Source organism: Schistocerca serialis, chromosome 2, assembly GCF_023864345.2.
Source record: "Schistocerca serialis cubense isolate TAMUIC-IGC-003099 chromosome 2, iqSchSeri2.2, whole genome shotgun sequence".
In the NCBI taxonomy this organism is placed as follows: domain Eukaryota; kingdom Metazoa; phylum Arthropoda; class Insecta; order Orthoptera; family Acrididae; genus Schistocerca; species Schistocerca serialis.
In genome coordinates this window covers 603,450,230-603,468,826 of record NC_064639.1, presented here as the reverse complement: position 1 = coordinate 603,468,826, position 18,597 = coordinate 603,450,230, and the positions used below count along the sequence as shown (strand labels likewise).

Here is an 18,597-nt window from a genome sequence, read left to right as displayed (position 1 = left end):
TCTGCCATACATGCCCGGAGTGACTGACAGAATCGGCCGTATATTGCGCAAACACGGCATAAAGACGATTTGCAAACCGACAAGGAAGATCAAAGAGTGCCTTAGATTGGCAAAGGAGAAAAGGGACCCACTTGGAATGTCAGGAATAAACCGTATACCATGCACATGCAGAAAAGTTTATGTTGGAATGACTGGAAGATCAAACACCAGGATCAAAAACATAAGCGACATTGCAGGTTGGGGCAGGTGGAGAAATCGGCCGTAGCAGAGCACACACTGAGTGAGACTGACCACGTAATAAAATTTGCCAACACGGAAGTTCTGGCTGTAGAGAAGCACTATCACACGCTGTTGCTCAGAGAAGCTGTAGAAATACAAAAACACGCGAACAGTTTCAACAATAAAGAGGAAAGCCTTAAGGTAAATGGATCCTGGCTTTCCATACTGCAGCAAACTACCGTCGCAGGTAGCAAGAGGAGAACCACATCGGAAATGACCGAGGAGAAGCCCTCGGACATTGGCACGCCAGATACCTATAGTTTGCAGCTGCGAGCTTGGCTCCAGTTCACCACCGGCAATGGAGGGTGAAGATTTGACAATATCAGCCACTCGTGCTGGCGAAATGTCAGTAAAATCATTAGATGAACGTCAGCCAAAGAACCCGAGACAGAAGCCAATAGGCAGTTTGTTAACTTTATATACTTGCTGACAGACTTTGGTATCTGGAAGTGATGGATAATTTCCATACATTTCAAGAAAATTGGCAGAATACGAAGAAGAGAAGGTATTTGCGGAGTAACGAGCATTCAATCACCTCTAATGTTATTACAGTGTTTGTGTTAAAGAGGTGACACAAAAAGGACTGTTGGCTAATATTACCAGTTCCAATCAAAGGGCTCCAATTTATGCAAATGTCAGCCTCAACACAATATTACACATAGGGAAGGAACGTGAAAATAAACCACATGGTTCACTGGAATTGTCATGAAGGAAAAGTAATAATTTTGGCAAGAAACCTTTTCATTATAAACAGTTTCACAAAATCGCTCATTCGACAAATGATGGAGGACTTTTACATAAATAAAAAAATAGTGCTGACATTATGGAAATTACTTACTGCCGTAAAACAAAAAATCCATTTTTCTTTGGCAGAAAGATGTTTTACACAAGATACTGTGTGAAATGAGATTTATCTGGAAATATCTGAAAGTCAGTGAATGGTTCAACAGAGAGAACGGATATAATTGACTGGTGATGTAAATACCTGATCCAAGTGAGGAAATTAAGGGAGGTAGGCAGAAATTTCTTTTATAATGCTGAGGCTTGGGTGGATAACAACATTACTTATAAAAAATTTTGGCAGGGTCCTGGTGTTGATGCCATTATGGACAATGTTAGTGGAAGCAGTAGGATTATTGCTGTCAGCATTAGATTAAAAGAGTGCAGTTAATTTATAAAGTGGGATGTGCCACAGAGGACTACCATGGGCAAATGAACCACAAAATTTTTTGAAATTAGATATTGACTAAAGTAATTCCGAATCTACCACCAAATTGTGTTATTGTTACGCATAATGCTTCGTATCACACGAAGGAGCATAGCATAGCTCCAACTAGGTCCTTGAATAAAAGAGAAATGATTGCCTGGTTATTAAAAAATAAGGTTGAAGCTGATTTGTCAACGATAAAAACAAAATTATTTGATTTAATTAAACAACATAAGCCGGAAGACAAAGTATTTAAAATTAATAAAATACCTGAAGCTCATGGGCACACTGTGACTTCCACCATACAACTTTGACTTAAGTCCTACTGAACTGGCGTGGGCAAAACTCATATTTGCACGACGAAGTTACTGCAGTTGGTGGAAGAAGATCTAGCAATTTTTTTAGTTTCAGTTTTTTTCCCCAAACTAAACACTTGTCTCAATTGTTACAGGTTTTGAAACAATAACTCAAGATGACTGGAGTGCATACTGCCTCTATGTAGAGAAAATTGAACGTGAGTACTGGGTTAAGGATGGGATTATTGAAGACATTTTCGCTAATGGAATGTAATTCAATCACGTAAAATCTTTGATGCTATTGGAACAGCTACCTTTGAATGTATTCTGTCACTATATCTCAGTTACTATTCACCTGATTCTAAGACATATTGCTTAAAACATATATGCAATAAGTATGCTAAACACTGGTGAAATTTCCTTCGAAACATGTACACTAATATGGACTTCTGTGTAAAAAGTTTGACGTACGAGGTGCGTTCACATATTAATTTTTATTTTTTGGTGAGAACTTATTTGTTAATCTACAGTAATGTTAGTCTCTTCAAAATATTCCCCATTACATACTATACATTTATGCCCGTGCTTTTTCCAATTCCCGAAACACTTTCTGAACTCTCTCTTCAAGATAGTTGATAGCTCTCTCAACTATATATTTTTAATCTCATTCATGTTTGTAAAACCACCATGCTTTAAGGCCAGCTTTGAAATTTTTATACCACTTGTATACCCACAGCAGACTCACCAAAAGCAACATTCCTAAAAATTTGATACACTTTATTCCATTCTTGTAACAATGAGTAACAAAGATTCTTTAATCAATTTGCATACAAAACAGATAATCATTGATACAACCGAAACATATGTAACCTTTTTGAGAGCTGACAATAGATCAAATACCCAATACGCATAACATTATACAGATACTTTTCAGACATGTTTTCGAAGACAGTGACAAAAAAGTAGTGCGAATCAGACTAATACAACACGCGAAATTATAAATTTATCTTTACTTTTTAAACACTCTTCATGTTGCAAGAATTGTTACGTTCAATGCAGCCCTTCAAAGAAAACTTCTACCTTTTACTAGAAACACAAAGTAAGATCAAGCCTTAAATCTTAGATTGATTGCACTTTATGGGATAGCAGTACAGGAACACACTTTCACATGAACAGGCATTCGATCCTATGTTTGCAGTTAGAATCCAGACTTCTGTTTTTATGTTAATATTTTTTACTCTATAATGTTGTGTTTCAGAAGAAGCTATTGTCTTTTGTATTCCTTATGAGCTTAACGCATTTATCTAAAAATAAATGCTACCGCGACATATCTGGTCACGGCATCGCCACAGATTTAAGGTGCGCCCTGCGGCAGGGCCGGTACTACATTGTGAAACAGCCTGTAGAAGCGCCTTCTGACGTAGCTGGGTAGGCAGAGTGGGGACTCGCTCGCTTGCTCTTCAGTTTACCAACATATCAATATGTGGGTTGTTGCTCAGATAACCAAAGAAACTACAGCCACACTGAAGATATAATTAGAAATGAAAATTAAAGCTGTCACTTGAAATAACAGAATAATAAAAATTCCTGAGTTTATTCTCAATATAAACCTTTCGGTGCATCACATTACGAATTTAAAACTGATATAGCAATAATGATTCCTTCTTCTTTGAGAGAAAAAAAAAAAAAAGAAATAATTTTCCAGGACAATATTTCATTTCAAATATTGCCAAATGCACTTGACTTTGTTCTTGTTACAATTACAAAGAAATATAAAATCTGACCACTAATTATCTTAAGAGGTGCAATGCCCCATACTATTAACAGGAACACAAAAAATGGAAATCATTCTTCTAGTTTCTAGAACTAATTGTCTCTTCTTAGAGGAGGAGAGAGAGGGATTGACTGGGGAAGGTTGAAAAAGAAGGGATTTGTTATGAAGAGGTTGCTTGGTTGGTTGATTTAGGGGGAGTGGCCCAACAGCGAGATCGTCTGTCCCATCAGATTAGGGAAGGATGGGGAAGGAAGTCGGCTGTGCCCTTTCAAAGGAACCATCCTGGAATTTACCTGAAGTGATTTAGCAAAATCACAGAAAACCTAAATCAGAATGGCCGTCTTCCCAAATGCGTGTCCAGTGTGTTAAACACTGTGCCACCTTGCTCGGTTTATGAAGAGGAAATGCAAAGATCAAGGAAACAGCAGAACAAAGAGTAGGGGATTGGATATGATAGAAGGGGCAGAGAGAGAAGTAAAGATGAACTGAAAGGGGAAATGAAAAGCGAAAAGAATAATACAATCAGAGAGAGAAAAAGAGAAAGGGGGAGAGGGAGGGGGGGTCAGAGAAAGAAAGGAAATATGGGAAATGAAGACAAGTAAATAAATTTTAACTAACATGTAAGAAACTGCAATAGGGGCAGGGAAGGGGGGGGGGGGGGCAGGTCTGAAATATATTAGACAGAAGACAGGAGGGTGCCAGAGTAACTAGTACTGAGTGGGAGTATCCAAAATGTTCCACGTATAGTTTGCTCACAATGTCTTGACTGAATTTTCAGTGGGGTATGGGCAATGAAAGGAAGCAAGCGCCACTTACTGAAGCCCAAGAACATGGACTGCCACAAGGAGAGGGATAGTGCGAGAGAAACAAGCTGTGCTTCCATCACACACTACTGGCACTACACATGTGGTTGCTGGTTCAGAATGGCATAGCATAACAGTCACTTTGAATAGTTAGAGAATACACAGGTACTGCATTTTTAAACCGTCAATGTCAGCGGTGGCCAGACACCACACACTTTTGTACTGATGTCAACTAGCTTCTATTGGTTTCAGCAGATCAGGAATTAGGGAGCCCACATTAAGGACATTGTAATCAAACTATACTGCGTTATGTTCAACTGGATATAACTATGGTGCATGGTTCTTCTGTGTCCTTTCATGCAGTCAGCCAGTTCAACATTCTTCATTTCTAGGCAGAAATCTTTGCAGTGAATGTGTCAGCTGGCAAATAACACAGGTAATTACATATTTTCCCCTGCTATTAATGTTCTGTAATTTTCCATGGCTGGAATAAGTAGTAGCAATTGCCTGGGACAGTATTTGCAGTGAGAAAGGTTGCAAGTGAGGCCCGAGGTGTTGGAATGGTGGTCTGAGGATTTCATACGGCTTAAGAAGTATTTGCATAGGTTAGGAAGACTAAGCAAGGTGGAGACTACTGTCTGCTATGTTCCAATAGGAAGTACTGGGTGTTGTGCCTCTTAAAGAAGTAAGCCTTTCTGACCTTCTTTATAATTTTAATTATTTTTTGAACTGAATATTCCATTTATACAATGAAGTTACAGCTGAACATTTTCGTTTCCTAAAGATAAACAGTATAATATGAAACTGCCTAAAATTGCAAGGTTGGTAGATCAGTTCCATTGTTGCACCTTCAGAAAATTGTAATTAATTTTTCTATTTGAGCAATTGTCCATGCATTGATATATAAACTCGAAATGTTTACAGTGGGGTATGATATACAAATAGTCAAGACCAAACATACATGCACAGTGTAGGGCTCTCAGAATTACTCTAATACTGTAGAATAATGTGTTTTAGAACATCAATGGACATAATGAATCACTATACACCAATGGTCAATGGTCAGCTATGCACGAGAGATCATTTTGCTTTATCAAAACCAAGAAGAACCACATGCTAAAACTGCAGAACATGAACAGTGGTGAATGGAAATCTTTCAGTTGTGGTGCCTTTTGCTCTCTTACCACCAATGTCATCTTTCCTGTAAGCAGTGTGTCATCTTAGCACATGAGCACCACAATCTTTGGAGTTTGTTTAAGCTTGTTTTCCAAAGGCATGCATTTTGTATTCCTAGTATGACAAATTTAAGGTTCTCCATATTTCACTGTAGAATAGAGACTGTTTATAGGTGAGGACTTTCTTTGACACATTCTCTCTTTCTGAGTGTAGTTGCTAGCAACTAGGGATAGTCACCAATATTTTGGTTCTTAGCAAATTTTTTGCCTGTTGAGCTGCAGCAGTCTCAGTCAGAAGGATGCCTTTAGATATGGTTGGTTGGTTGGTTGGTTGGTCAATTTGGGGGAGGAGGCCAAACAGTGAGGTCACTGGTCACATCGGATTAGGGAATGATGGGGAAGGAAGTTGGTCATTTCAAAGAAACCACTCTGGCATTTGCCTGAACTGATTTAGGGAAATCACAGAAAACCTAAATCAGGATGGCTGGGTGTGAGTTTCAACTGTTGTTCTCCCGAATGTGAGTCCAGTGTGCTAACCACTGCGCCAGCTTGCTCAGTCATTACATATGCTTGTCACAATTTTATGAGTACTTGCTGCCTCTTCTAACTCTTTCAGAATGTAAAAAAGTTCTCTTATCCAAAACTATTTTCTTCTTGCCCAATATCAACACGCTGATACTGACATAACTTGTAATTGTTACTATTTTTGCTTACATTTTAATTGAGAGCTGATCAAGACTCTATTCCAGAACTCTCTTCACTGGATGCATGTTAACACACAACAGTTCTCTCCAATCAGTGGGAACATTGGGAGGTTAATTGCAGAGTTCCCACAGGCAGCTAGGGGCAGGCAAGGCCATTCAAGCAAAGCTCTCCATATCTGAGCATGCATTATAAAAAATTGCGTGGCATGTAGCCGAGAGACTGCCCCCTAAAAAGTGTCTTACTCCACTAACAAATGTTATAGAACAACAACCACTAAACCCATCAGAACACAGCACAGCCTGACATTTAGGTTTTCTTTTTATATAAATAGGTACCATCATTATGTAGATATTTGCTCTCTGTGACACACTATATTCCAGCATCACATTCAACTGCTGTTGCTGAAGTTTGCTCACAGGTTACATTTACGGAGAACTGGCAGTACTGATGAGCCCCTAATCAAGGCACTTCAGGTTCACCAAATCCAAAATCACCTACTTAAAAATGATCTCTCCAAGCTACTCCCCATTTAGCACCAACAAGATGTGCACAGCTTACAGCAAGCTACAAACATAGTATTACTTTACTTCTCAATGGCACAAGTATTTTGTTTTGCTAGTTTTTTTTTTTTAGTTTTTGTCATTTTCCAGTAAGTAAAATAATAGGAGAAATGTTATGCAGTATGGTGAATAATGTAGATATCCCTATATCTTTTGTCTGACCTGAATGCAATAATTTTGGAAATGATGGAATGATGAATTCAGAATTCCCAGCAACTACTCACATATTTCAGAAGGCAAAGTGTTTTGATTCTCTTAATTAAAATTTGTGTTAAGCCTCTGGTGCATTGCTATTGTGAAAAATTAAATGAATTTCCAACCAACAAACTTCAACTGTGACTGGCTTTCTCCATGTGAGAACTAAATACTATCTAAAGAAAACTAAGACCAAATATACACGATTCCAAAATTAACCACAACATGCAACATCACATGGGGCTTTTAGTCTTAAAGAACTGCACGTTACCTAGAAATTTCAGTTAGTACACAGATAAAAATAAGCAACCAGTAAGAATGAACAAAACAGACAACACAAAGCATACTGTTTATATACAACTCTGTGCAATCACATCAGCCCTGCTACAAAAGAGGAACTGAAAAAGAAAAAGAATCAGTAAAAAGAGTGTGAAAGCACGAAGCAATGTTTAATGACAATGAACTGCCCACTCACCTTATTAAGGCCATGCATCAAAGCGTAGAGGCAAGCAATCTGGCCGATGTCATTACTGATGGTAAACAGCAAGCTACGGGCCAAGTCTGCCTCTGAAAACTGTGTTGCTATAGGGGATGAAAGAAGTACAACAATGTCGGATGGAGATGAAAATGATATGATGAACAGTGAGAATAATGATGAATACACATGAGCTAAGAATGTACCTTTGTGACAACTGGAGCTGCAAATCTACTAATTACACAAAAATAAATAGAAATACTTTCTAAATAAATTGTGCAGATTAATTAAGCACTATGAAACACTAACAACTAAACAGAAGTATCACACAAATCTGCACTCAGTCACACCCTCCATATGCTTTACCCAGAAATGGTGAAATATCAATATATTCCAGTGAATATTTAGATGTAGACAGTTTTACCACACTGTTAAAAGCTTCAGTCCCAAAAGGTAAAAATGTTGCTTGGCTCATTGAGGACTATCAGCATTTTCCACCCTTTTAGAACTCATTTACAGGACTGTTTGCTGGATTGTGAAGTTACTGAAAGTGTTCTTTAATTTGAATGGCTCATTTTTCAGGATAACAAAAACACATAAGCCATATTTAATACCGATTTCAATGTGAATTTCACTGAACATTTCAAACAAAAAAACTGAAATGCAGTAGATAAGATCACAGGTTTGTGTTTTTAGGACACAGCATGACTATACTTGCTATACGGTTTGCAAAATAATCCAGCAATGACTACAATGAAGGAATCCATATATTTGCCCGATTTCAACTAGACACTTTTCTTCAATACTGGCAGTACACTACGTGTGTTTTACATCACTCATAAAGTGAGCTAGAAGTATTTCTGTGGTAAACTCACTTTTTTTCAACCATGTTCCAGCAGGCTGGGAGTGGGGCAAGTGGACTCACAATTGAGAATGTCTGGAGAGTTTTTGCTACCTTAATTATTTGCCTTAAAAGAAAGAGCTTCCTGTAAACATCTACTGAAGATGGAGGACCTACTTTTATTACAAAAATAATTTATTCAATGGGCACACTAGTACACTCAGATTGTTCAAATACGATGCTGATGATGCCTACGGTGTGTAAATACAGATCAATATGTATACTACCATTACATTTTTTGCTGAATGCTAGTTCTCTTTTGGATGTAGATAACTGCATGATCATGTCCTTAACAAAGATGAAAAACCCAATTAAATGTAGTTAGAAGATCTGTAGTAAAATTCTGGAGTCTGTCACATAAGCTATATGCCTGGAGGTAATATGAGGAAGTGACACAACATGGAATGAATGTGTGAAAGTAGTTGCATGGAAATTGAATTCAAAACTTGGCAGAAGATGGTCTGGGAAAGTGCAGTGTATCTGTTAGGAAAGTGCAGTGTATCTGTTAAGGAAACTGCATTCAATATGCCTGTGTGACTTCTATACATATTATAAATTAAAGTCCGCTGTTGTGTTTTCTGTTTGTATGTGAAGGCTAATCTCAGGTACTATTGTAAGGATTTTGATGTTACTTTCACTACTACATAAACTGATTCATGAGGAAGGCTTGTGAATATAATTTATTAGTACTATGCGAGACAGGTCATCTAGCCGTAAATTCTTAGCGGTACCTGTGCAAAGCTGGGGGCACATCACTAGTATTCCACAGTACTGCTCCAATGTGGGAATTCTTATGAGGTAGCATAGAGAAGGAATATTTATGGAGTGAGCATAGAGTAATGTGCATGCAGCCATCACGAAACTAAAATTGTCACATGACTTAAGTATAATGTTGTTTGTTTACATATTGAGCTAAGTCTGGAAACATTATGTACACCTATCTGCCCTATTTTTACACATTTATTTATTAGTAACAGCAATGGTGAGTAATTACTACTGCTATAGATGCAAATAGAAATACATCAATGGAGGAAAAGTTACTTTTCATATGTAAGTACAAAAATGTCTAATTTTGGCTGACATACTAGTAAGAGACACTTTATGGTGCGAAAAAACATCTAGACACAGTATAATAAAGAGATAAGATCACAGGAGTAATTTATATGACTATATGGCCATAATGTACAAACATTATGAGCAATTTTCAACTGCAGATAAGACTAACACATAACAGCTACTCCAGCACTGCACACGGGAATTGTGCAACCACGGCCATGGGTGCCTGTCAGCTAGGCCACAGGCAGGCACAAATAGGGTACATTACCCACCAGTTGGCCCTATTGCACATGTTCTACATTCGTATGAGTCATTTGGACATCCTGGTAGTGGGCTCCTGGTCAGGGCAGTGTGACAGCATATACTATGGCTTGGCTGCCTAATTGCCCACTCATCAGTTGCTTGACTAACCCTGGTCTACCTTTGCCTTGGCCTACCCAACTGCCCTTGGGTGGCCACTCAAACTGGAATAGCCTGCTCTAAATCATTGCCTTTGGATTTATCAGATCTCCAAACTGCTGTGCTTTTTTAAAGTAATAACAATTGGAAACTAGTACTTGAACTTATCTCATGGAGAACAACTGTCTACAATTAATACTTTGGTTTCCAATAAAGGAATGACAATTCTTTAAGCCAAGTTCATTCCAGATACAGAATGCAAATTGTTAAGATGAATATGAAACACATGTACAGAGTCTGTGGTACTTCTTAGAGATATACGTCTGTATTGGTGATGTAATTAAATTTAAACTCTGCAGAGTGCTTGTGTGTATTTTAACTTAACACTGCACCACAGTCAGGTGGCCGTTAGAGCCAATGTACATTGGTGACAAAATTATGTTCAGTGCATCTAAGTGCTCACTCCATAGATATTTCTACTTTATGTGAAGCAGGCCTGGCACATGGATGTCAAAGGTCAGTGATGGGTTTCTAGGATCATCATTGGTACATTCCAATCAAAAATAACTAATTCACTGCAAAGTATTTATGTAAATGTGTATTAAAATTTGTGCAGTAGTTTGAGTGATGAATAAACATACAGCCAAACAGCAAGATAAAAATTAACAAAAACAACATAAACTGCTCACCTACTCTCTCCCCCTAAAAACCTACTGTATATTGTTCATGTCTTTAACATTCATACTTTCAAAGAAATGTTAATTAGAATACAGTTTCAGAACAAATACATTACTTTCTGTATTATTTTTATCTTATTTGTTAGTAATGTCCAATTCTAGTAAGGCTCATCATACACATTTTTCAATGGGAGGCAATATTATTCCCCCAATTTTAACATTCTCCTAACATACTTAACAATTTCATCCTCTCTTCCTCCTCTTCTCTCTTTTATTTCCATTTCCCCCCACACCTTTCACCCTTCATGCACGTGTGTGTGTGTGGGGGGGGGGAGGGGGAGGGGGGGGGGGGAAGAGGGGGGAGGGGGGGGGGGGCGCGAGTGCACGGGCGTGCATGTAAAGACCATCACCAACAAGAAGCAGGTGTAATACTAGTGAATAATGGTCTCACTACATTTTAAACTACAATTCAATATACTATTAAAAGAAAAGAAAAGAATATTCTAAGACAGTAGCAAAACACAGTGGCAAATCATCACACTGCCCACAATAAACACAAATATCAGCATTACATGAAAGTAGCAAGTAACAATTGAGATACATAAGATGATATTTTACAATGCTGTTCTGACATTCCTCTCTGACAGGAATTACTAAAAATTCTGGTGGGAAAGGATTTTAAAATAATATATTTTAACTTTTAAACTGTGAAAGAAATAGAAAACTACATAATGAAGTCTCAACAAATTAAGGCAAAGATCCAGATTCCACTTTCATTCAGTAAAATTTTTCTGGGTTTGTGACCACATTGTCAATATATATAAAACTACCTATGTTTCAGTCCCTGTTGCAAGTGACCTCCTTCAGGGTTTTTTTGTTTAATACTGAATGAGAAAACTGTTTCTTATACACCTGCAGACATGGCTATTATCTAATTCTCATAGGCTGTTAATAATTAAGGGGAGGGATGTCAGAAGTCTTTATTGGTGTTTCAATTATTTCTTACTGGTGGAAACCAGACATTTTGATTGGTGTTCGCATTACTGCTTGGGATTGGGGGAAATCGGCGAATGGAAAACCAGGTGGCAGCTGTGATGTGGCATTGTCTTCCTGCTTTCTAGTACCGGCCGAGGCACGCCAGTACTCTGTGTACCTGCGGCCACTACGGTTTCCTGTGCACCTGTATGTGTTACTTCATGTGAGCTGTCGTCCCTTAACACTGTTATTACTGGCAGCTAAGATGTCGGAAGTCAGTACCCGTCTTCTCCGTTCATGTTGGCGGGTCGCTTGGTTATTTCTATTGCCTCTCTAATCTTCCTCCTGAAAGTAAGAGGCTGTTTCACACATACACGTGCTTCATCAAAATCAATCTGTTTAGCACACTCATCCTGGTGTTCTGCCTTCACTGACTTGGTGTTCTGTCTTAGTCTGGTATATCTTTTGTGTTCAGATATCCGTATGCTGATGGGTCACCCCGTCTCGCCTACATACACTAATCTACATTCGCGCCTGATTTTGTAAACTCCAGCAGCATGTAGTTTGTCAACTGTATCTTTTGTTGTATGAAGAACATCTTTTATTCTGTTACTGCTTCGGAAAAGCAGCTTGATGCTTGCTAGGCAGAGAATGCAAGCACCAATCAAAATGTCGGATTTCCACCAATGAAAAGAAATAATAAAAACACTAATAAAGACCTAACATCCCTCCCCTTCATCCTTCACACTCTATCAGAATTAGATAACAGCCATGTCTGCAGGTATATAAGAAACCAAGTTTTCTCATTCAGCAGTAAACAATAACACCCTGAAGAAGGTAGCTTACTACAGGGATCGAAATGTTGGTAGTTTTATATATACTGGCAATGCTGTCACAAACCCAGAAAAAATTTATTGAATGTGACAATGGTCTTGGAAGTCTACATTTATATTTATTCAGGTTCTAATTCCACACTATCACCCAGCAAAAGGTTTTATTCCATTAAGAAATTCACTCTAGTGCATATTCCACAACAGAATTACAGTTCCATTCTTAATAGTTAAATGCAAACTAGCCACTAAGAATGGAGTAACACAAAAAAATTTAACAATTTCAAACAATATGTTAACAAGGAACTAATATCATAAAGTAACAGCAAATTACCGATGACATGTGCTTTTGAGACATGTTGTCAGTTAGCTATTGCACCACATGAAAGGTATTTTTTTTAACCCCCTCCACAGTGTATCTATCTGTTCATGCAAGGCTTAGGGAATATACATTTCAAAATGAAATGTAACTGCTCTAATAGTTAAAATGTGAATGTTGAAGGAACCTATTTGTAATATTTTTGAAACAATTACCTTTTTTTAACATTAGAAAATATTATGTAACTTGACTGATTTTAAAAACTCACCAAACGGTGGCAAGAGAACATCCATATGAAGGATATAATGTATGCAAGCTTTCAGAACCAGTGGCTCATTCCTATGGCAGAAGCATTGAAGGGGAAGGAACAGCAGTGAAGGAAAAGGACTGCTGAGGTTTAGCAAAAGTTTACACTTCAGAAAAGTCATCCAGAACCACGGGTCAGGGGAGACTTACCAGATGGGATGAGAAGGAAAGACTGATTACTGGAGACTGTACCAGGTGGATTTGAAAACCAGAGAGCTTAAAACTGGAAGATAAGGTAATATGCAAGACAGAAATTACTGCTACAACGGGTGAAAGGCTAAGTGCATTGTGTGTGATAAAGGTGGCAGGGGGACGGCAAAAAATACACACATCAGAATGAAAGATGTAGAAAACTAAAATGGGGTGAAGAAAGGAGCAGTGGCTGTGAAAAAATGCTGGGACCTATGAAATTAACATAAATTAAGGCCAGGTGGGTGGCGAGAACTGAGGACATGTTGAAGTGCTAGTTCTCACCGGCAGAGCTCTGAGAAAATGGTGTCTGGGGAAAGAATCCAGATGGCACATGCAGATATAACAGTCACTGAGGCCATGACTGTCATGTTGTAGAGCATGCTCTGCAACAGGATATTGTGTGTTGCCAGTATACACCCTCTGTCTATGCCCATTCACCATAACTGTCAACTTGGTGGTAGTCATGCCGATGTAAAAGGCCGAAAAGTGTTTACATGACAACTGGTATATGACACATGTAGATCCACAGGTGGCTCTCCCTTTGATAGTATATGTTTTGCCAGTTACAGGGCTGATATACGGGGTGGTAGAAGGGTGCATAGGGTAAGTCTTGCACCAGAGATGGTCACAGGGCTAGGAGCCGTAGGGTAGGGAGAAGGAGCATAGGGATTGACGAAGTTATTGAGGAGATTGGGAAGGAGGCAAAAAGCTATTCTAGTTGTGGTGGGCAAAATCTCAGAAAGAATGGACCTCATTTCAGGGCATGATTTTAGGAAGTCATGTTCTTGTCAAAGTAGCTGATTAATGTATTCAAAACCAGGATAATATTGAGTAACAAGTGGTGTACTCCCAAGTTGTTTTTTTGGAGGGACCTGCAGTATCAGGATTGGATGTGATGGCCTGGGAAATCTGCTTTTGATGTATACTGGTGGTGTAATTACATCCAGCAAAGGATGAGGTAAGAATGATGGTGTATTGCTGCAAAGAGCCAGTATCTGAACAAATACATTTGCTTCAAATGCCAAGGCTGTATGAGAGGGAACGTCTGACATGGAAAGGATGACTCCTGTCAAAATGTAAGTATTGTTTTTTGTTAGTACGTTTCATGTGGACAGCAGGGTGTAGCTGGCTTTTGGTGAGGATGAGATCAACATCAAATGAAGTGGTACGGGATTTGGAATATGACCATGTGAAATTTAACTGGGAGAATGTGTTTAGAGATTTCAGAAATTTTAACAGGTTAGTTTCACCGTAAGTCCATATGGTAATGATGTAATCAGTGTATCTAAAATAAAACAGGTACTGAAGGATTATGTATCCCAGGAAAGCACCCTTCAAGCAATCCATGAAAAGGTCGGCATATGAAGCAGCCATCCTGGTTCCCATGGCTGTACCTCTGATCTGTTTTATGACTGACACTCAATGGTGGAGTAGGATGTAATAGGTTTGGAATCAGATGGGCACTGACTGAGGACATGGTCAGCTGCAGACAGACCACATATGTGGGGGATGTTGGCATACAGAGAGATGAAATCAATAACGGCAAGCAAGGTGAAGGGTGGGAGTGTGACAGGCATGGATTTCAGACGATCTAGGAAATTGTTGTATTTGTACTAAGGGTTGCAGGTGTTGAACAACTAAGGCAGACATATGTTCGGTGTGTGCTTTGAAGCCAACAACTATGAGATGACCAGGATAATTGGGTCTGTGGATCTTAGGAAGAAGGTGAATGATTTGGGAAGGTTAAGAAATTCTATGAATGGTGAGGGGCCTGAGGTTTTAAGGCGGGGCTGCACGTCAGTTTGAATCACAAGGATGGGATCTTGATGGCAGATGCTGTATGTAGAGATGTCAAGACAGCTGGTGTAGATCTTCATTAACATACTCCTGGAAGTGAAAAGAAATATCGTGTGGTGATTGACTCCTGGCAGGTAGACTTTATTGCCTGTTGCAAGTCTTTTGACATGACACTACTTTGGCGACTTGCACATTGATGAGGATGAAATGATGGTGATGAAGATGACACAAACATCCAGTCCCTGAGTGTAGAAAATCTCCAATCCAGCCAGGAATCAAACCCAGGACCCCAGCATGACAAGCCGGAGCACTGTCTGCTCAGCTACGGTGGCAGACACTCCTGGCAGTGAAGTACCTTGTCTGCCGGAAGGATAATGATGGGGTTATCAGATTTTAGGGAATGAAGAGCCTGGATTTCTGCGGAGGACAGGTTAGAGTGATGTTGTTGGGACCTGAGAAAGCAATGCTGGATGTGAGTAATTCTTGTAAGGCTTGTAAGGGATGATTTTGAGGTGGTAGTGGTGGTGGTGGTGGTGGTGGTGGTGGATAAAGTTGGGGTCATTCTTGGAACTGTTCAAGGCAGGGTTCAATGTCAGGTTTGCTGCTGGAAAGGTTTTGGGATTGAATTACAAAGTGATATTTCCAGTTGACATTGCGTTTGAAGGAAAGTAGGTCCTTCACCAAAGCAGCAGGGCTGAAAATAGACCCTTGGATGATACAGATAATTCAGGAGGGAAGAGTGCTTTAGACGAGAGAGAGAACAACAGATTGTTGTAACTAGTTCTCGTGATTATGATTTATTACTGGTTTGGCAGGCAGTGGTGAAGGCTGGGGGATGTTAAGGTGGTTTGACAAGTTCGGTCTGTAGGAGAGGAGTAGTGGCTGATAGGGTGGCTGTTTAGAGAGCTGCAGAGGAACAGGAAGGGAAACACCACTGTTGAGGTAGTTTAGGAGAGGGTGGGATAGCTTTTTGAAGTGAAGTCTGGCAACATGATATCATCCAAAGAAACATGAGGGGCAGATAACTTACAGGACTTTGTAGAAGGAGAGAAGTCTGGTGAAGTGTAAATGGGCAGATGAGACAAAAAAGTCACAGATTAGCGGGATAAGTGCAAGAAATTGCTGTATTTGAGACTGTAAAAGAGGCCGATGTTGAGCTGGATTACATACAGAAACAGGGAATTTCAATGCTAGGCCTTTGACAGTAATTCCAGGGAACATACAGGTTTCAAGGAATAGAATGTGGGACCTTAGTTTCAATAGTGTAAAAGCATGTTTTAGAAAAGAACAGATGTAATATGTGATGGGAGTCATAATTGCACACAATTTGTTCATGATTCACAGCACTGCACGGCATTCTCCCAATCGTCTTTTGCAGATTGTAAAATTGACATTTATTTTCACTCCCACCCCCTCTTACCTTGTGTTTGTGCGTTTGTTTCTCATCAAATCACACTGATCGACTAATGCTGCTGTCCCCTACATTACTTTACTTACCAAAGTGCTTTACATTTTCAGAAAGAGGCAGTTATGCCTCTTCCTGTTTGCCCACTTTTTAAAATTTTGTCTCTGTTCACAACTTCTCATACCAATATCTTTCCCCCACTCCAAATATATAGGTCACTTTTCTGGAGAGAAATTTTCGCCCATAATTTTCAAAAATTTTTTTCTGAATTTTCCGAGCCATCTCTCCTACCATGATGAATCCCATCACATATTACATCCATTATTTTCGAAAACATGCTTTTGCACTAACAAAACTGAGGTCTCAGATTCTGTTTCCTGCAACCTGCTTGTCCTTTAGAGTTTTTTTGCAAAAGCCTTACACTGAAAGTCCATTTCTGGTTGTAAACCTACTCTACACCAACATCTCCACAGTTTCAAATACAGTAATCTCTTGCACTTACCTGGATAATCTGTGACCTATACTCCTCATCTGCCAATTTCCACTCCACCAGACTTCTCTCCTCCTACAATATCCTGCAGTTATCAACCCCTCAACCTTCCTTGGATGGTTTATCCGCTAAGCCAACTTCGAACTGCAACAACATGTCAAATGTCACCTTCCAGGCCCATCACATCCAATCCTGGTACTGCTGACCCATCCAAAAAACAATTTAGGAGTACACCACTTGTCACTCAGTATTATATTGGTCTTTAATACATTAATCAGCTATTTCAAGAAGGCCATGACATCCTAAAAATCATGTCCTGAAATTGCCCACCACACCTAGAATAGCTTTCCATCACCCTCCCAATCTCTGCAATATCCTTGTCAAACCCTATGGTCCTACTGCATCCATCTGCCCACCCTATGGCTCCCAGCCCTGTGACAGTCCCCAATGCAAGACTTGCCCTATGCACCCTCCTCCTCCCACCTGTAAATGGTAAAACATATATTATCACATGGAGAGCAACTTGTGGAACTACACGTCATATACCAGTTGTTACATAAACACTGTTTGGCCTTTTACATCGGCATCACTACCACCAAGCTGTCAGTTAAGATGGACGGACATAGGCAGAAAGTGTACACTGGCAACACACAATATCCTCTTGGAGAGCATGCACTCCAGCATGACATTCATGACCTCAGTGCTTGTTTCACCCACACATTCCATCTGGATTCTTCCCCCAGACACCTGTTTCTCAGAGGTCCACAGGTGGGAACTAGCACTACAACATGTCCTTGGTTCTCGCCACCCACCTGGCCTTAATTTATGTTAATTTCACTAGTCCCAGCATTGTTTCACAGTAGCTATTCCTTTCTTCACTCCATTTTAGTTTTCTACATCTTTCATTTTCTGACGTGGCTATTTTTTGCCGTCCCCCTGCCACCTCTATCACCCACAATGCACTTAAGTCTTTCACCTGTTCTAGCAGTAATTTCTGTCTTGCATATTACCGTATCTTTCACCTTTAAGCTCTCACGTTTTCAAATCTCATGCGATGCAGTCTCCAACGATCAGTCTCAACTCGTTCTTTCAGTTAAGTCTCTGGATGAATTTTCTGAATTCTATCTCTTTTTCTAAACCTCGCCAGTCCTTTTCCTTCACTGCTCTTCCTTCCCCTTCAACCCTTCTGCCAAAAGAAGGAATCATCTCCTTTTATATGTGCATTCCCTTGCTGGTGCTTGGTGAGATTTTCTTGATCAGTCCAATTACATTATATATTCAAAAATGGATTACTTTTTTTTACATTAGGTCACATGAAACTGCTCCTTTATTAAACAGAAAAAAAATCTACACATTAATAAGCAAAAATGCAACACAGTGAATCATATAGTTTAAAAATTGCTACTACAAATCATCAAATAAAACATCTATCACTATGCCTCACACAAAGTTCAGTATATCAGCAATGTGAAAAACTGAACTTTTAGAAATTACCTGCATTTAAATTTCGATCCTTACTGACATGCATGGCCTTCCCAAATGAAGATGCTATTAAGTCGGCAGGCAGCCCCAACATTTTATAATCCCCACCATATATATCACGCACCAACATGTCAACGTTACGGTGATCACCTTTTTCTGCAAGTTCCAATAACTCATCAAAGCCCTGAAAATTAGGCAATAAAATGAAATTAATTCACAAAAATAACATATCTGTCTTACAATTATTATGGCTATTGAATGAAAGGCAGCTACAGGAACACTCCTTTGTGAAATTTAAA

The 18,597-nt window shown here is 39.2% G+C and overlaps 1 protein-coding gene across 2 annotated transcripts in view; it reads right to left on the bottom strand.

Moving 5' to 3' along the window:
* The window catches only part of LOC126457642 (4'-phosphopantetheine phosphatase), a 163,974-nt gene that overhangs the window by 103,677 nt on the left and 41,700 nt on the right, over positions 1–18,597 (bottom strand). The window contains exons 6-7 of one of the 2 annotated variants that reach the window (XM_050094113.1): positions 18,311–18,482; positions 7,470–7,576 (exon numbers count right to left, since the gene is read on the bottom strand). In XM_050094113.1, coding sequence (XP_049950070.1) covers positions 7,470–7,576; positions 18,311–18,482 — 279 coding nt within the window. The remainder of the gene's footprint in view (positions 1–7,469; positions 7,577–18,310; positions 18,483–18,597) is intronic. The other variant, XM_050094114.1, reaches the window with a different exon arrangement.